The 20,462-nt window shown below is 39.2% G+C and overlaps 1 protein-coding gene across 2 annotated transcripts in view; it reads right to left on the reverse strand.

The window, feature by feature from the left end:
* Positions 1–20,462, reverse strand: part of NPSR1 (neuropeptide S receptor 1) — a 57,626-nt gene that overhangs the window by 14,222 nt on the left and 22,942 nt on the right. For both annotated transcript variants that reach the window (XM_064670218.1, XM_064670212.1), the window contains exons 3-4: positions 4,768–4,871; positions 4,326–4,419 (exon numbers count right to left, since the gene is read on the reverse strand). In XM_064670218.1, coding sequence (XP_064526288.1) covers positions 4,326–4,419; positions 4,768–4,871 — 198 coding nt within the window. The remainder of the gene's footprint in view (positions 1–4,325; positions 4,420–4,767; positions 4,872–20,462) is intronic.

The following is a 20,462-nucleotide window of genomic DNA, read 5'->3' on the forward strand; positions in this document are numbered from 1 at the left end:
AAATGTAAATAGTTCCTCTATGCTACCAAGAGAACCTTGTGAATGGATGTAAAGGACTGCAGGCCTGCCCTACTGCCTGCCTATTGATGCACCTTGAAGTGAGAAAGATTGCAAAACCTTTCCTATTAGGAAAAAGAAAATGCCTCAGTTCAGGATCAGAACAGAACTGCACACCCAGCTGCCTTTACTTCCAACTGCAACTTTACAGTCCCACAGAAATGTGGTCCTGAGGAGCATGGGCATCTCCTGCACTTCTCTGTATCGTGGTGGGGGCCAAACCCAGCTCCCGTTGAAGAGCATGTGCCCAAGCCATGACAAGAGTGGACTGCTAACCATGAGACATAGCACATGACGGTGCTCAAGTGCTCAGCCCTGTTTTATTTGCTACAAGAGACATTGACTAGGAGATCCGTGACCTCATGGTGAAGAACAGGAGCTGAAGGATCCCAGAACACCCAACAGTTTTGGGCTACTGCTTCCTCTTGACTTCTGGCCTCCTCCACTGTCAAGTGGGGAAAACAAGTGGGCAACCAAATGTTGCCTGGTGGCATCCATGGGATTTTGTAAATATCAATGTATCAGAGCAAAATGTCCCAAGGCTTTCATTTTCACAAATCAGTATCTTCTGGCTAAAATCCAGGTAGCTCTAGCGAAAAAGTGTGGGGAAAAAGGGCTGATCTGTGGAATACCAGTGATTTTCAGTGACAGTCCTCCTCAGTTAGATTGTGAGAGGAACAGATGGGGCAGCTTTTTTGATCTAGGAAGCTTTAGTGTTCAAATACTTTATTGTCCTAAAAAATACTTGAGGTGAAACAGAAAATCACTTTAAATTATGCATATCAAAAAGAATGTCTTTCCTCCTTGAAGCTCAAAGAGCAATACAAAAGCATGTGGGCGAAACATTCAAAAAGTAATTTTCTGCTTTATAAAACATCAGTTGCATATACTCAGTTATCCTGCTCATTTTTAAATGCTACCCACGTTCAGCAAAATACAGTCTTGCTAATCTAGGGCTTAAGGGAACTCTGATGACATCTGCCTAAGTGAGAGGGTTAGATTAAGTCTATAAATATTGCACAGGAGAAGGAAAACTGTAAAGTTTCCCAAAGCATAACAGAATAAACTTAGCAAAAGGAATATTAAGAATAAATTTTGCAAAATATTTCCTGACAGAAAGGATACTTCAAATGTGAGCTAACAACTTAAACTACATTCATACAATCTCAGTCAGGGCCACCTGTGTATTTCTAAGGGAAAAAGATCATACCTGCATAATATGCCTTATTTTATTTGCACTGTATAACAACGACTGTAATTTGGACTGAAGTGGGCAATTTGGGTTGGACAAGAGCGGTATTAGATCTTTGTATTTTATAAAACATTACCTGCAATGTTCATTTATTCTTGTTTTAAAATGTCCCTTGTGCTTGGTAAAATATGGCCTTGCTAGTCTAAAGGGCTTTACAGGACAGTGATTGCATTCAGGGAAGCAGACTTTTGTTTTATCAGACTAATGTTGATTTGCTGCCTCACAAGCAGGTTTGGTTTTGTTTTGTTTTGTTTGGTTGGTTTTTTTTTTTTTTTTATGTTGGAGGTTTTTTTAGTAGTTACTCTAATATGCTCTAAATGCCAGCAAATCATATAACTAGAACTCTGTCTGTTAAAGGCGGAATAAAAAAAATATCAGATTTTGAAATACAATACTCTATTTAGCCAGTCTCAGTATTTTCCTTTAAAAAAAAACATTGCTGTTTAACTGGAGAGTTTTTCATACTGGATGGTCAAGACTATCTCCCAGGGTTGAGGTGGGAATCTCAGTTGTGAGCACTGACTCACGTAAAGGATGTTTTCATGTGACTGTCCCCTTTACTCCGCTCCCACCGTCCGTGCACTGTGACAATGGTTTTGTGCACATCTCTCTGCTCCCAGAAACATGTGGCAGGGAGGCACCTCTTGGAAGGAACTTTCCTTCCTGCCACCAAGAACGTCAATTCTATGCAACCCTTTGATAAGGTGACTGCCACTTTAAAATTAGGTTCTAAATCCAGAGAGAGCGGGCTGTTCCAGAATCTCATTGATCTGATGGACTTTAGCATTGTTTTCAGACTAAAGCCATGCCAGGGACAGTTTACACCTATTTGGGTTTCTTTTAATTAAGCAGTTCTTCTGTCACCTCTTGTTTAGTTTGTATGTTGTTTGCATATGCCTTTTCAACACAATGAAATGTCTTCTTCTATAACTTCTCAGTTTCTTTTCCTTTCGATCTTTATTTTACAGTTTTTTATTAATGCCCCTTTTTGCTTACAGAATGAGGTACCTCACAGTAAAAGTGTTAGGAGTAGAAGCCATATTTCTTTCACATCCTTTATTTTCTGTGGTCATTTATGTGTTTGCAAAATATAAAATATTCAACTCTCAAAGTCTGCCTTCTCAAAAACCATGCAAAGTGCAACTCATTGCAAATGCTTTTTAACAGGACTTGAAGCTAGTATCTAAACCACAATTTAAAAAAAAAGTTGGTTGACATTTTCAAAGCTAAATACTTGATTTTTTTTTCTCAAATCACACTCCAAGGCCACATGGAAACATAATTTTTAAAATCACTAAGGAGAAACAACTCTTTTGTTTCTTGATTGAATGATTGCGAGGGGATGAGTGTTTCATTTTGGAAAGAAATTTGCCACAGGTTGACTCAGAACTGTTCATGAAGTTTCTCTGTGTCATCACCAATAACAAAGTTTTGTAAATCTCTTTGTTCTCTATCTGTAGAATAACTAAGAGGGCATTTCAAAAGCCTCCCACATGGCACCTCTGCAAGAAGTAGCTGGGTTGCAAAAAGTGATTATTTTATATATATTCCAAAAAGTTGCTATCATAAATATATCTCTCTAGATTCTTCTTTTGGATTTACAGATGCTTTCTTTTCCCCTTTGAACATGGTCTTTGCTTGTCCATCAGTGAGTAGCCAACTCTTGCCAGAGGCAGGTGAGTTTTGTCAGTGCTTTTTCCTCTGCCCAGAGCTGCACCCGGCTGATGACTCTGGTACCCTTGACTGAGGGTAATGTTTGCTCTTCTCCAGTTTTAAAAATAAAAGAAAAAATGTAATGGTATAGGTATAGCAAATGTGACTTTTATGAAAATTTGAGGTGAGATCTGAGGTGATTTTGGTATGGGTTCTTTTTCAACTTCAAAGTGTTTTTCAAAGATTAATCATCAAATTCTTTACTGTGCCCAGGTAGCAATTTAACAAGTGCTACTTTTACTATATAATGAAGAAGAAACACCAGCAGGTCTGTATCATCTTGCCCCACTCAGCTGGTGGGTTTATGAGCACCTGCCTTCCTGATGCAACATCAGCAGGAGCTGTAGGGCACACCACATTTACCAAAGCCTGCTGAGAAAACCTTGATATCAATCTCTCCGGTCTAATAAAGTTCATCTGCACACTGGAGAATATCAAGCTAAATTTCAGACAAGTATTTGAAGTTTTCAGATCTTAACATCTACCAAAGCTGCACCACTGCCTTGGCTGTGATTGATTCATAGGTTTTTAAGGCCAGAAAGTATCATTAATCTGATCCCCTGAATAGAGCCGTCTGGCAAAAGCCATCATTACTCCAAAACAAGAATGATATTTGCATTTGATTAAAGCACATTTTCCAGACCTCATGGTCCTTATAATTGTTCTTCTTCCTCCCCATCTGCTAATTCTGTTTATTCACTCAGTGCAACATACTTAATGCCCCACTTTGTCTCTGTAGGAAAGAAATAGTTTTCTTTAAACTGTACTTCTAAGAGAACAGGCGATATTTGAGTGCTGTAAAAAACCCCACAAATCAAACCAAAACAAATAGAAGAAATTATAAGAAACAGTAGGTGTCCAAACTTATACGCTATATCTTTTGAAGTTCTTATTAAACTGTTGTATGAATTCTCAGTACCATCCTCTCCATCAAGTTATTTTTTAGTGTGGATAAGTAGAAAATATAGCTGTTGCAGCTTCTGTAGTCAGTATAGTTGTACAAGAGATAACTTTTGCCTATAATTACCTTCTAATAATGCTGGAAAATAATGAAAACCACTATACATTTTAAAATGTCGTTTCATTCTTTGCTAACACAATACTTTTGAACACTGCTAAGGGCTAAGTGGAGTTTAGTAAATCTTGAAATCAGAGTTCCTTTGTCATTTGAAAAACTGTAATGGAGTTCAAATGTAGCTACAGCAGGAATAAATAATTCATGGCAACAAGATTAAGAATTTTGAAAACTGAAAAACTATCCAGTAATATCCGTAGCAATAACAAGGCACAGAAATTCTCCTACCTCCTTGTAAGAACTTCATTGGGTAAACTATGGCATGATACCGGTCTATGCTTAGTGACACAAGGACGTAAGTCGAGGCATAGAGAAGGACCACCTGGGGCAGAAGGTGTAACAAGAGAGCAGTTGAGAGAAATTTGTTGCAGAAAATCATGTCAGCAAGAACTCTGAACAAGGAATATTTGAAAACTTTTAAAGAAAGAAAAAAAAGAGAAAAAGCAAAAAACCCCCACCTTTTGTATTCACCCAGATATTTTTCCTTTACCTCGTCCACAAAATTAAGAAGATTTTATATGCTTTGATTAAAGTGTTTCAGCTTTAAATAGAAATTTTCATCATTCAGCACTTTTGAACAATTTTATACAGCATTTTTGTTGGGGTTTCCTGCTGTGGGGACACAAAGCACAGCAGTTTGGGCATACAGGGGAGCACAAGGTTTCTATACCTGGAAGTAGCGAACGATTCTGCAAACGATATCAGGAGCCATAAAATCTCCAGTGTAGCGCCAAATTATGTCAGTCATTATGTTTATGAGTCCCGTGAATGAATCTGCAAAGAAAATTAACTGAAGAAGTATTAAAAGAAGCAAATAATGGCCACAGGTGAGCCACAGAGGTGGGTATGACCCTTGGGATGTACCAGCTCCCCCACTCCTGAGGGCAGCCAAGCCACAACTAGTCAGGTGAGAATACTAGAGGAGCTGAGAAAACTTCCAAAGGTTTGTGTATTTATTTTCTTGCTTTCTTAATTTACCATCAATCCATTCAGGCAGACAGCAAGATTCCTCTAAGCATGGGAGCCCATAGCTGGCTTCTCATGCACACAGCTTTCCTCTGCACTCTGGGTTGCAGTTCAGTCTGGCTGGCACTACAAACAGGTCAGATGAGCTGGGCCCTTAAAGTCCTTTCTCCTCTCCATTGCTTACAAAGAGATGTGAGGTGACCAGCACTCCAGCCCTAGGCTGGATGCAGGTCCTGGTCTGTACCCGCATGACTAAAATTAACTAGTAGGATCCATTCCTCCTCAAATAACAAGTTGCCTTTTTTTGTGAGTAGAGGTGCATAAAAATTTCCCTTTGGGTGTTAATCTCACATACACCTAAACATTTTAGGCTCATCTGTGACAGAAATGGAAGGGACAGCCTGATGGGCCTGATCCTGCAGTATGCCGGGTTCACTGCCATCTACAAAGGGTCACCAGGTTTTCCATGAGGTGTGGATAAAAAATATAGCACTAGGGAAGCTGTAGGTTAGTGTCTAAATGTGTCAGCTTGATCCCAGCTGTGCCAAATATTGAACTACTTAATGTCCTTTTTTCTTTTTCTGTTATTTCATTAAAAAAGTGTCTCCTACAAAAGCACCTGGATTGATAACCAAATGTTACTAAAATCAGAGGAAATTTTGTCAGGACTTAATTTGCAAACTTAATTAATTAATGACCAACCCTGTCTTGTCTGCTTAAGGTTAACCTACTTATGCCTGTACTTTTACTTTCGCCGAATTAAATACACCTCAGGCTATTTTTTTTTTTTTTTTGAGAAAATCTAAGGGCATATTCCAGCCTTTGTTCTGCTTATTGAACAAGTGAGTGCTCACAGAGATGCAGGTTTTACAAACAAATTGCAAGAACTGGTGCTCCTGTTGTACATATGGGCGATATTAAGTTTTGCCTCTAAAACCAAGTTCTCTCTGTAGGACCAAATTTTCTGGGTGCAGTCCATGGAAGAAAATGTGCATCAATCCAGTATCCTGCCACTTCAAGTAACATACCGTATTGCTCTTCTTGCACAGATTACCATAAAGGGAGAGAGCAGGTTAGGAAAACATTTTGTGAAATTTATCATGACAAAACCAAGCAATATGAAGAAATAGCTTCAATTCAAAAAAAAATTTAGGGTGGTGAAGTAAAGTGTTTCATTTTGATATCACCATTTTACATTTGAAAATCATCTCTAAAGTTTAGTATTATTAAGGTATTCTAACCCCCAAGTCAGAAGATTTTGATTTTAAATTTATGCCTTTGGACACAAGATATTTCAATAATTTTAAAAAAAATTTTTGAGAAGTAAATAGTTTGAGCCAGTATTTCCAAGCAAACAGGCATGGGTTTTTCAAAACAGGTTTCTACTAAGCCCTTTGAAATTACAGAAATTCCAGATATTTCTACCTGGAAACTGAGATCTCAGCTTAATGCTTCAGAAAAAGCAACTTGTTTTGCTTCACTGGAAAACCAGGATAATTTTTTCTGTATCAGTAATTCTTTATCTCCTCATTTTTTCCTTCATTTATCTTGTCTTTTTCTTCATGGGTCAGTTCAAAATTAAATTAGTGTAACTATATTACCTCCCTCCTTATGACTTTATTGTTCAATTAATAGTAGTTTGCTCTTTATTCTCACAGTGTTTCCCAACCCTGTCTTGTCTCTCTTCTCTCTTCCCCTGCCTCCATAGAGAGGCTGGATCAGAGATGACCTCCAGAAGGAAGTTTGTGGTTTGAAGCCTTATGTTAAATGTTGCTCATTGATTAGAGTGATGGGGCACGGAATGATTGTTCCTTTGATGAGTATAGTGGCTTTAAGGCTTTACTGAAAAGACTGTAGGTTATTAAGGTGGTCTTTGAAAAAAAACACAGAGCGTTAAGTTTTTCAAAAAGTGAAATGCATCCTCCAGCAGTGGTTCCAACCCATCCCTTCCCCTTTCCTTACTCCTGAATTATTGATTCATATTCTCTCTCTCTCTCTCTCTCTCTCTCTCTCCCCAATAGTGAAATATTCATTGGTTCAAAGCAATGCACATCAATAGAATTTCACCTCAGGGTATCCTCTGGCTTTTCATGGTCTGAGCATCTGCCAAGCAGGTGCTAAATGGGGGCTCAGCTTTCCTGCAGAGGGGGAAAGCTCGAGGATTGCCCTCGTTCCTACCAATCTGAGAGCTCTGGAGAGAAAAGGGAAAGAGAAAGGAAAGCACCTCAGCTATCTGCTAATTTCCCTCTTCTCATCACCATTTTCCTATACCTTTCCAATGCATCAGGATAGTGCTTTGAAGGTACATCCTGCAGCTGTGGTGGGAGATGTGACAATATCCTGGTGCTTTCCTTCATGCAAGCAATTCGGGCAGTTCCAGAAGCTTATGGCCACATCAGCTTTTTAGTTTGCATCAGTACTGTGGTTTTTAACCTGTGGGTGGCCCCCACTTCACTGACTTACATGATGGAGATCCACAGGGTAATGAGCCTTCAGCTGTTGCTCAACTCAAAGTTATTCTCCAGGGTACCCTTCATGAATCCTACACTATGTACCTGCTAGCCAGTGCTCAGGCTGAGGGACCATAGAGGGTCACTCAGCTGAAGCAGACCCCTCTCCACAAATGCACAGAGTGAATATCAGCTCCATCCTTTTCATGCTACAGGTCTCTTCCTGCTGCATAGCATATCTACAAATATATCTATAGCCTTAAGTACTTCAGAAGCTTTAAAGACAACTCTAAATTGTCTTTCCCTTGAGAGCCATTGAGTGAGGTTTTTCAGGTGACTGCAGAGGTTTTTAAACGAGGTTCAAACTTCACAGCTTCTTTGTGCTGTCAGCCTCAGCTACTCTCCCCCAGCAGTACACTTTAAGAGTTCTTTGTGCTGAGTTTCAGAATCACTGCAAAGGGCTCAGCATGCTCCTCTGAGCATGTGCCCTGAGCACAACACACGTGCATGCCAAAGCCAATGTAGACAGCTGTGAGTGTGTGCCGAGTTTAGCCAGATTTCTCAATGCCCTTTAATTAGAGAAATATTCTTCCACTCAGCGTCCTCATGTCTTCTCAGGTTTTAGAAATCCCTCTTGTCTTTTCGATCCTAAAAGTACCAGACCAACTTTTCTCACTTCTCCAGTCTTCTGCTGCCTGCTCCAGAGGGTGTTTCTTATCCTATCTCTGCAAAACCAAAGCATCAGACTCTCTCACTATGACACAACTGCACACCTTTAGAGGATCTGTCCTGCAGACACATGTTACTTTATATAGGGCCACCAAGTAAATAATGTGCCTTGTGCAGGTGATCAGACAGTATACAGGAAACATTATATGTAATTTGAATTGCTGTAATAAAGGTTAGTGTGTGTAAGTCACCTGGTTTCAGCAATGAATTCTCAGCAGATCACACATTCCTTGGCTGCTTTCAGCAAGCTTACACCTCAGTGCATGTCACTGGATGACATCATTGACATCCTAAGTGGTGAATGTCAGGTACAGAAAACTAAGAGAGCTGGTACATTGCTCTAAACCTCGATGTCCTCATTAGTGTAGGTATCCTCACCACTCCTTACTAAGCTGGTGGCTTGCATATTAGATACTTGCGTTCTTTCACTGATGAATGTTTGTGGGCCAAACAACACCAAGATCATTTCTGAAAACTGTGCTAATCAACCTTCACTCATAACTGTGTGCAAGCTTGTCATTGCAACTGCTTCTTAATACTCTTCTGGGTTCTTTTACTAAGAAGTGGCGTGTGTAGCATGGTTCTGTGTAATCATTGCTAGGCAACAGTGTGGTTATAGGCTCATTTATTTACTTAGAAAAATTGGTAGAAAATCAATTAATGAAATACATTCTCTTTTGATACAAAGTAAAGATAAGACAAAGTGCTAATTTGTGACTTTTAAGCCAAATGTAAATTCACAGAAGGATACAGATGAAATGATACTTTGTTGAAGAAAAGACATGGCACTAGTGTGATAGAGATGGCAGTAGTTTGCTCTTGATGGGAAGCGGAGTTTATATAAACTTATGTAAAAGAAAAATTCCATGAGATTTCAATAGTAAGGAAAAACAGAGGGAGGCAGGAAGGACAGATGGCTTTGCCTGGGCAGAGGGAGGGAGAAACAGTCTATTTGGGTTTGCAAAACTGGACAAATTTGCAACCCTTCATCTTCCTCCTCCCTGCCACCACCATGGCCACAGCCAGTCCTCAAAAGCAGAACTAGTTTCTACCTTTACAAACCTGTCAGCATTTCAAAATGCAACGTTTTTAAACAGCATTTATCGTAAAGGCCAAGAAAATGTCTGAGAAGGAGAAGCACCCTGTTGTTCCCAGAGGAGACTGAAACACACTGAACATAGTGCTACAGCATCTATTGTTGGGAAATATGTCAGGTACTGAAACAACCTGTGAAAATCCTCAGATCTAAAGACAATATAACCCAAGTTTCCATCATACTCAGTAAAATCTCTTTGGATTTTTTATGGGCATGACTGAGCACAGGCATTGCCTCTATGTATATGAGCCCAGGAACTACTTGGTTCAGGAGGTGATTGCAGTAGCTTGGGTGGTGGGTGCTGCCTTGTAGGACCGAGGAGCTCAAAAATGTAAAAAAGAAAACACTGCCCTTGCAGGGACAAATCTGAATACAGGCTTGCTGTTGCTATGAGTGAAACAAATTTTTATGTCAAAAATCCCTCCACAGAGATAGAAATCCGTTATAGAAAAAAAATGGAGGTAATTAGCAATCTGGCGTGGGAATACAGACAGGTTAAAACTGTCTCAGTTAATAGGTTCATAGAAATTCATTGACTTGATGGCATTGCCAAAGGGATGTGCCTTGTGCAACTTTCAGGACATTTCTTTCATTACAACTAAGGAGGTTAAGACAAGAATCTGCACTAGCAACTCTGCAAGAAAATATCTCTATCATTTGATTATTAGTACTGACACCATGCTTCCCTGAAGACACTTACCCTAAAGATGCTCAAAGTCTTTTCTGTCAGAAGTGGAGAGCAGATTGCTGGTGAACTGTGGTGGGTTAAAAAGCCCCATGCCATCTCAGCTGCAGTTTCATCATTTCCCGCTGATTAAAACAGTTCTATTTAGTTGGATGTGGTGATCCATGACTTCTTGATGAGTCCATGCCTCTTACTGAAATTTCCTCTCTCTTTTCATGTCGCTTACAGAGGTATATTTTGTTCTGCTTTGTTGATGGCACCAAGCTGCACAAGGCACCTCAACATGGTATATGCCAGACAGGGTGTGCAAGCTCCTCGTCCGGGCTGAACATTTCATACGTCTCATTCTTTTTGGACGTCCCAATGTGCGTTCCTGTCCCCTACCACTCCCCAAAGAGCACATCCTCTGGAAGGATCAGAAGCAGCAGTTTACTAACCCCTGCCTGCAATGGGGTGATAGACACTTAAAAACAAAAGAGGCATCACTGCTCTATGACAAAAATAATGTCCTGTCTATGATTTTTGAACCGATGAGGCAGGCATTGCTGGTCTGCCCTTGCTGCTCTGTATCATGCTTGATGTGCTGTCAGGTAATAACAGTCAATGCTGTGAACTTGCCTTTCAAGTTAATAAAACTTGTAGCTGATTTTTTTAGACCTGAGGGTGCAAGCAATTTAAATTAAGAATTCTTAGGGGTCCTGAAGATTGGCTTGAGGACAGGCACAGGGCAGAGAGAGCAGGAAAAGCTGTCCTGACTCCTGCAGACACCCTTGAAGCTTGTTCTGTTACTCCCACTCTTCCCATAGCCTGTGCTTTCCACTGAAAATGTCACATGTGGCTTTGCAAGTATTTGCTGCACTAGAAATAATTTTGTGGTCATGTTAGCTAGAAAATATGCCAAGCCCTCTGCTCTCATTCAGCAGCTGATGGTGAAATAGGTTATGTACCTGCTCTGGCAACTGTAGGACAAGATACTTTCAAGACACTTAGATGATACCTTTTCAAATTGTTATATTTTAGCTCTTTAAATGCTGAGCCCCAAGAGCCTAGTGTGTTGCCTCTCCATGCAGTCATGGTGCAGTGAGGGGCTGCATGTGGAGCAGGTGTGAATGTGAGAGTCACCCTCATGTTAGTATTTCATGGCCTCTTTATTTATTTCAAATGGTGCCTAGCATTTCCCAGAAGAAAAAATACTTCTAAGATACCAAGGACCAAACAAGTCCATTTTAATTCTTTCCTTCCCCAACATCTTGTACACAGATTCTTCTACTGTTTCTTCTAAATCCTCCTTACTGATCTTTTTGCAACTCTTTACCTCAAGTATTTTAAGGACTTGCCGTTCATATCTTGGTCACAACAGCAACTACATGATTATTCTCATCTAAAAAATGTGGACTGTTGTAAGAATATTTTCTGTTGCTGTAGTTCAGGCACTCTGGTGATTATAGTCACCAAATAACCACACTTCTTATAATGCTGCCTTAATTGGCTCAGATATTGTTGATGTAGATACCTTAGTCTAAGTAGGAATGGTAAGGATAAAGCCTTCTTTCCTCCCTCACACCAAACTGTAAGATTCCCACGATGTTCAAGCAATGATATTGCATGCTGCAGCTCAATTTTTGTCAAACCTTAGGCTTGCCATTGCAGAATAGTAGAGCAATGTTCATTCCCATTTTTGTACCTGCTTTGTCTCCCCTGGTGTTTGCTGATAGCATGAACAAAAGCATACTGGCAAGATTCATTGGCAAATTCCCTTGAAAAATCACCACGTGGAAAAGATAGAACATGCAAATGTATACTGAGCTGCTTTCCATTAAAAATCCTGCAATACCAGAACAGGCTGAAAATTCATTACATGTGGTCTGGATCTCAGTCCTATAATTGAGCTGAATTTGGCTAAAATAGACTTCTAAGTGTTTGATCTTATTAGAACAACTAAGTCTCTGTAGCACCGTATGTGTATCTTTGACCTGAATTCCATAAATCCTGTTAAACATTTGTAAACATTTGGTAACTAGCTAGGCAATGGAGTTAAAGGAAGTAACTCTCCAGAGAAAACCTGTAAAAGACATGCATGTGAGTTGGACAGATTGGCAGGGGACAAAGTACCCCATGAAAATGTTGGATGTATTGTCCTATGGCCCTTTGCATACACGGATAAAAGGAAATTTGTGTTATTGTTGGTGACACAAAGACAATATAACTCAGAATGATAAATAAATATCACTTGCTTTAATATGCAAGAAGGGAATAGAAAAAAAACCCTATCTTCTTAATGTAACTTTTTGTTTCACTGCTTTTTTAGTGCATGCAAAGGCTGTTTCCAGCACACTTTCCATTTGATTGCAATTAGAAACCCTGCAGAACAGACGATAGACTAAAAGATGTTAATGATATATTGGTACATCTAATGTCAAAATTTCAAAGTCTTGTCTTTTAATGAGTGCTAATGAGATCCTAAATGATGATTCCAAGTGTAGTCATTATGGCCATGCTGTTGGCAGCACCATGCTCATGCAGTCCTGTTTCTCAGTGTTTACTGCCAGCATATGAAGAAGCTGGATAGAAAACTCTACATATCTACTTTCATTTAATAATAGAAGTCAAACTCTCATGGGGAGTAACTGTAAAATAAATGTCTCCTGTGTCAGATGAAAATCCTGCCTGTATATCCATCAGGGAATCAAACAGGTATCCATACAATTTAGAAGCAACATATTTTTTGAGCAATTCAGAAAGAAATCCACTTCCCCCCTTGATGCTGAAATGTTGGGCCCAAAGGATTATAGAATTTGTCTCCCAAGCACCTTTTACTTAAAACAAAAATAAAAACAAACATAGCACAACTGTCATTAGAATTTGAATGTCTGAAACAGGCTGAAGGTAGGAAAACCATAATCAGTCCTTCAGGACCACAGAACAACTCTGTAGCTGTCAAAACAAGAATTAAGGCTTCCTATAAAGCTGGGATAAATTGGCACAGCAAAAGCAGACTGCTGCTGAAGTAGAAAATACCTGATTCAGTCTGTTGACTGCCAAATGTATCTATATAGCATACTCAGGGCTACCACTAGGCCACAGGAAAGGTTATCAAAATACCAGCCATCCTAATGTCTGCTTTTGCTCTGGAATCCTATAGAAAACCCCTAGTTCACCTCTTGCCCTTCATGTTTCCTTGTGCCTCATTATATGCGATAGATGTGATAAGAATAAAAATGCAATTGTTCTTCTTGCGCTCTGCCTTGTCCAAAAAACCCGCTGCTTTGAAGTAAGTAATTTATGAAAAGATGCATTAGACAGGACCAATGTTTTGCCAGCCAGACTTAGAGGTGCTGCTGCTCTGTTTTCCCAAAGTACGTTACTAATATGAATAAAGGCTGTTCCTACGCCACCCAAGCACCGTGTCTGTGGGCTGTGGCATTGCATGGACCTGGTGCATCAGATGTTCATCAGTGTGGCCAAGTCAGACCTCTCTGACAGCACTGGATGTACACACTCCTTCTCTGGGGTCCCAAAGAGTTCAACCTGAGACTGATATGGCGGCACAAAAAGCCTCTCAAAGACCTACACAGAACTTTGCAAAAAGGGAGTCAAAATCTCCCACCAGTGTCAAAAGTCTTTGGATTTCATGTGATTGTTAGTTTGAGGGCTAAGCCAGCCAGCAGCTGTGTCAAGGTTGGGATCCCAGCTCAAAACCGAAAACAGAGCATTCTAAAATCATAAAGGAAATTAGTTTTTTCAAAATGTCTGGCTTCTTTTCCTGACCAAAAATTTATGAGTATCTTTGAGATGAATAACCAGATATTTGGATTTTCCCTGCAGGTAATTCACTGAGATTGATGAGTGTAAAGAGTATAAACAATAACTCCAATTTGAAAACTAAAATCAATTTACTTGCGTCTTTTCCACATCCTCTCAGTCAGCGTTCTAGCAAGGTACTTCTGAAATTGGAATATATTCCAAAATAATGAATGAATATGAAATTTTGTATTTATTTACAATTCACACTGAAAATGTAACTCTGTGGGAAAAGCTTCATGAAGATGAAAGTGTCTTTATCTACTTCTGAAGGAATGAATGGTCAAAAAGGGATGTGAGTACTTTTAGAAAACTGTTAGTATAATAGGATAATTCAAGTTGGAAACTACCTTTAAAATCATAGAGGAATAAATAATGTAATCCACAGGCTGTATAAATTCATCAATCTGATGAATTTGTAATCCCTATCTTTTCAGGAACATTTTCTGCAAAGCACAAAAAATGCATTGTTGAAACATTGTTTGCTGAAAACAGTGCTAACCTACCAAAGCACTCATTTGAAAATGTATTTGATATATTAATGAGCAGATGCTTAAGGATTTGGAAATGAAATTGAAAATGTATAATGCTATCTTGCAAGAGTGGGTAGTCCATTCATTTGTGACATTTCAGGATGATCAAATTAATCTTGAGCAGGAGTAAAATATTTTGTTTGTAATATTATCTGCACACGAAGAGGTCCAATAAAAGAACTCAAAACCATTTCCTTTTACAGATCCTTTCAAATTTACATAGACATTATGAACATGTAAGTGAAGCACAGAGTTATTTAAAAGCATACCTCGAAGGGCATGGTTTTCGAAGCACTGCTTTGTTTTTCTGATGGATCTTATTGAATTGATTTTTTTCAGTCTATTTGTATTAGCTGGGTAGAGCATTCACAGAAGTGCAATTGTGTATTGTAATTTCACGTTGATCACAGTAATTTTCTTTCTTGTGTCTCCCGAGCAGTCTTCTAGAAAACACAGCAGTTGATATTGAACTGCTTGCAATCCACTCAGGCAGCTCATAAAAACATTATTAAAAGGCAAATGCCCTTTGTGCTCATTACTTCTAAACCACACAAGCTGAAGAGCCTTAATACTTCTAAGGCATTTTAATATATTGAGATGTGCTCTGCTGGAGTTAGTGTCATGGCTTTCCAGCTGAAAACTTGTGCTCTCCTGTCAGTGACTGGTTTGATTTGCCTCTGATTCTCCTTCCAGTTCAAGAGGTCAGTTGTCTAAGTGTGGGTTGCTGGAAATTTCAATGACTGGCAGGTAGCACATGTATTCTTTCTGGAGTCATCTCTTATCTCTGACAGAAGGAAACTTTTCAGAGCATGCTGAAGCATCTCCTCGATACTAGTGAGTGTCCTCCTCCCAAACCATGGAGGCTCTGGAGATGTGCAGTCCTGCAAAGGTGCTCTAGCTCACCTGCTACTGTGAATCTGTCCCCAGAGTGAGAGTTCTGGGTGACCTGTGAAGGCCACAGAGGAAAAGAGCACTTCCTATGCCCATGTATTGTGTGCATTTTACCAGGCAGAATAATAATGAAGCCATTTTAAAGATATCCTTGATGTTCACTGAGGAAGTGTCATAGTGCTTTAGTTTCTGATTGCATTAAACAACAATCATCTTCCCACCTCCTAAGATTATTCCTTGCTCAGCAACACCCATGAATGTGATCTTCAAACATGTGAGTTTTTTCCTTTACCTAAAGAATTGAGAGCACATCTGAGGATGTGCTTTCTGTCAAAATCAGTCACTGTGCAGGTGATCTGCGGCTTTCCCCAGAAAGTGGGGAGCAACAATACTTGCTGTAGAGTTCAACAGCTGAATAATTATTGCCTTGTAGTGTACTGGGGACTTTCTCCATCACAGCAGCTGTCCTGGGTTAGGGTATTCTTTTCCTCATTGTAGATTTTGTTTTCTGTAAATTTTGCAGTAATTATCTTCGTCTTCTTTTGTATCTTGTCTATTTCTGCTGTAAACTAAGCATTAACTTTATATTGTCTACAGGGTCCAGGTTTTATAGCCTAAGAAGTCTTTCTGCAAATTGCAGTTATAAAGGATGTTGGAATATCTAAGACCTTCACACAGACAACAGGCACCACTCTAGTCAATATCAAATTGTCAACATATAATTTATTTTTTCAGCTGGCCTCAAAATCTCTATTCCAAATAACGATTTCTCTATTGGCATGTGATTTCCCCTAAAAGGGAAATTATTTTTCTTTTTGGTGTATTAGTGGAATATACTTCCCCTTTCATAATAAGTAAACTCTAGTGCCTTCATTTTCTCCTCTCCACTGCTCCCCTCACCATCCTCCACTTCCAGCTCTAAATGTAGATATTTGATAATCGGATAACTGTGGTCTAAATAGAGTGTGTGTGTTCCTCCCAGAAAGAGCACCTAAAAGTTGTTTTCAGTGGTGGAGTTTATCCTTCCACCATAACCAAAAGAAATTAGTAGCCAATGAGCTGAAATTCAGTTTTCAGTACACTAGTTGTTCCATGTTGCATGCCTTTGGAGATGGTATGCACTTACAGTAAGGTAGCTTTGGAGTGCAATACATGCTGACAGAAAATCCATACTTGAGGGAATCTACACTCACTTTTCCCTGCCCCAGACACAATGCAAAACACTTTCATGCTGAGTTCCATCAACCACCCATTTTCTCCAAGGTGTCAGAACATTGAACACCTTTGTCTCACCCGCTCTACAACCAGGTTCCAGTTAGCTCAGGTGCTACATGCCCACATTACTCAAAAATTTCTTGTCGAACAAGTGTTTACTGTAGAAGAGGCAGGAAGTGGTTTTGAGAAATACCTGAGGGATGTAAGAGGTGCCCTATTTTGAACAAACCGAGTTGATTTACTCACTGCCTGGAAGGCAAACTGGGAATTTGGGAGGTACTTGGTGAATAACATATTGTGGTGTTCCACTGAATTGTCCAAGCAGTAAAAGCTAGTATCCCTGTGCAGGGAGACTTACAGACAGTCTTCACTTACAACCAGGTTGCAGGGGTAAAGGATACATTATTGATTTGTTTATTTAAGAAGCTTCAGTGTTTGAGAGAGATAATATTTTACAGCATAATGAGAGGACACTCCAGAGAAACTAGGTTGATGTGCAACTCATGTGGTTGACACATATTAATATTAGATTAGACACCTCTGCAAAGCAAAGATTTCAGGTGGGTAATTTTATTGCTGTGCTGTCTTTTGTGCATTAAAATTTCATGACAGTTTCTGTCTTAGAGCAACAAGATTTGCCACTAATAATTCTTTGACACAAAGAAACTTACTCGATGTTTGAGTACTACAACACTATAAAAACTCATCAGAGAAGATGATCAGAGATTGGAAATGCATGCACTGGATGAGTGGATCGGTGTTGTAGTACAGAATTACATGGGTCCCATGCAACCAGTACTGTGAGGAATACTTCAAATGGACTCTGCCATCTAACAAGCTCAGTATTTAAAATGTGTCAGCCTTGCTGTGTGCCTGCATGGGCTTCTGTCAGGGATAATCAGGAATCCAAATTTAAATTGATTCTGTGAATAAAAGATGGAAGATGAGTCACGGTATCCTCCTTTTAGAAAGGCGAACAAAACACTGAAAGACCCTTACTTTTCCAGGGTTATGTACAAAGCTGTCCTCAGAAGTGGTGACACTGGATTCCATGCTAAGGATGACAGAAAAAGACACTTTTGCTGTTCAAACCTTTTAGAGGGGATCTGCTATCAATTTTCACGAATGAACATCTGTGACCTCGCAGTTCTTGAGAAAAGACTTTAAATAAGAATGTCCCCTTGATATCTAAAAATATTGCATGTTTAATAAAAGAAAGAATACTGAGCAACAAATGACATTTCTCGTATTTCAATTGACTTATCAGATATCACTGGAGAGTTTCCTAACAAGCAGTGAAATTACCATATTTAATATACCTTAAATTGTTTCTCTGGACTTCATAGTAATATAGCAGTAACTCCAGCAAACCCACAACACATTAGAAACCCACTGTATAGACAATCCCTATCTCTGTAGCATGGGAAAGCCATTTTCCAAGAGGGCTGTCCATCCCTTCCACATATGGCATCAGCTCCCGTTTTTTCCCTGCCTTTGGGAACTGGAAATGAAAATGGATAGAAATCAGTTCTTCTGTTCAAAACTAGAAAATATTCATCAGTAGAACAACACCATCTTAAAATGTAGAGGGGTTTTGTTTTTTTTCAGGAAATAGTTAAGCTTCTCTTTTTTGTCAAGTATCTTCAGGTTCCCACAACTTCAAAGCAAACTGTTTCCTCGTGCTGAAATCACTCTATTCACCTCCTCTAGTCTGCAGGCTTCTGGATATTAGGACAATGGTTTTTCTATTGTTATTTTTCAATGAAAGCAAAAATGTCTTGCAAGAAAAAATTCTTGCTGTTCATTATCAGTAACCTCTAACAAACTGGCATGATCAACTGTGTCTGCTTTTCAGTGTTGTTAACGCTATTCCTTAAGAAGTAGCAAAAAGTCTGACTTGTAAATGAAATGTTTGGAGATTTATCCAGATGTAATATCCATCCTATTTTGACCAATCACGTTCTTGTTAAGCAGGTCTTCACTCTTCTCTCTTTCTTGCTACTTCTGCTAATGTAATAGGAGTGATTTACCTGCAAGTTTCTTTTGAATTTCAAGGTTCGGGCTATGGAGTGTGTGTGTGTGTGTGTGTGTACGTGTATTAAATTTGTGCAGAAACAGAATGAACTGCTAAAACACATCAGATCCTTCAGGTTGCTCTTTTCAGCAACACAGTAGGGCACAACACTCACTGAACTCAATGATCTTGGAGGTCTTTTCTAACCTAATTGATTCTATGATCCTAAAGGTTCTCCTTTAAGGCTGATCAGACAGCTGTACGTAGTGTTAATGCGCAGGTTTGGAGTAAATTTGTCACTTAAGCTACACTTCTATTCCAGATCCCATTTAGATCTCTGCAACTACCTGAAAGGAGGTTGTAAAAAGGTGGGTGTCAGTCTATTCTCCTAAGTATCAAGAAATAGAACACGTGGAAATGGACTCAAGTTGTGTCAAGGAAAGTTCGCTTTGGATATTAGGAAAGACTTCTTCACAGAAAGGGTGGTCAAGCATTGGAACAGTCTGGCCAGGAAAGGGGTTGAGTCAGCATGACTGGAAGTATTTAAAAGATGTGTAGATGTGGTACTTAGGGACATGATTTAATGATGGACTTGGCAGTGTTAGGTTGGACTCGATGACCTTTTCCAGCCTAAACAATTCTATGATTTTATAAATAAATTGTGTTTTGGGCAGTGCCTAGAAAAGCTTGGACAAATTCCAGATAGCAGTTTAGAAAAGAGCTGAGCACAATAGAAATATTCCTGTACTTTCCATCAGGTAACATGTTGCTATGCCTTGCTGTGTTTAAAAATGAACAAATAAAAAAAACTGAGGAGAAACAACGCTGTAAAAGTTTGTATTCGTGGATGGGATTTCAATCAGAGCCTTCTGAGGTCTGATTGAAATGGAGAAAGATTAGGTTCTTAGTTGTCAAAGACGAATAGTAATCCTGACATATTTGGTGATGTATGAACACTGAAGGGATTTATATAGTCAACTTTAGAGATCAAAATTAGGAATTGAATCCTCCTGTACAAGTCAGTGAAACTTAAAGGCAACTTAGAGTGTTTTTCTCTATTGGCTATAAATGGAGCATAGGGCATCTTATCCTACAGTGAGGAGTCTAAAATAGATGGCATGAATAATCCCTAAAATGAGTACCAGTGTGCAAGAATGCAGTCATGAAATTTAATCTAATTATGTTTGTGACAGTTATGTCCCATTGCGCTTCCCAGGACTGTTTTCAAGATGTATGCTTCCTTTAGACCTAATTCTGTTCACATGGCAAGAAATTAGCAGAGCATTTTCCCTCTACCTTTCCTGCTTTAATGATGCTGTATAAAGCAAAAGGTGTAATGTTCCAAATAACAGTAACTTCCTCAGGTGAAGAAGGTCACAAATTAAAATCCTTTTGGCTCAAAGATCTGCAAATGTAGATTGTCACCTAGGTACTCAACCACTGAACTATAAGAGAACAAAGATGTCTGAAGATACTTACCTAAGTCACATTTTACTCAGCTAACTAGAAAATTTACCAAGATAGGAATGTCATTGTTCTTTTTACATTGTTTCCTTCAAATAGCATATGGTCACTCTAGCATATGAGCCCAGACCACATTGCATTTTTGTTTTACAGCCCTCAAAGTGCTGTAGTTGCCCAGACAAACCTTTATAATCTCCACATAGCCCTATGGTATCAGCAGAGCTGTGATGGTGCCGTAATTTAGCTGCACAGTGCAAGTCTCATCACAGGGTTAGAGAAATCATATTGCAGGTGAAAGTGGGGGTAAAAAACTAGTAACAAAAAAACAGCCGAAAGGAAGTGCTTTCATTTTAGTCACACAGATGTCTAGTCAGGAAAAGCACTCACATGCAAAGATCTAAAAGAATGACAGCTCCTTTTGAAATAATACAAATTGTAAATGTGGACCGCCTATGTGGAAATCTGTAGGTGGTTAAGTGGAATCAAGTTTAGGCTCTGAGTGTGTGTGTCTATTGAAATGA

This window comes from Pseudopipra pipra, chromosome 1, assembly GCF_036250125.1.
Source record: "Pseudopipra pipra isolate bDixPip1 chromosome 1, bDixPip1.hap1, whole genome shotgun sequence".
Classification (NCBI taxonomy): Eukaryota; Metazoa; Chordata; class Aves; order Passeriformes; family Pipridae; genus Pseudopipra; species Pseudopipra pipra.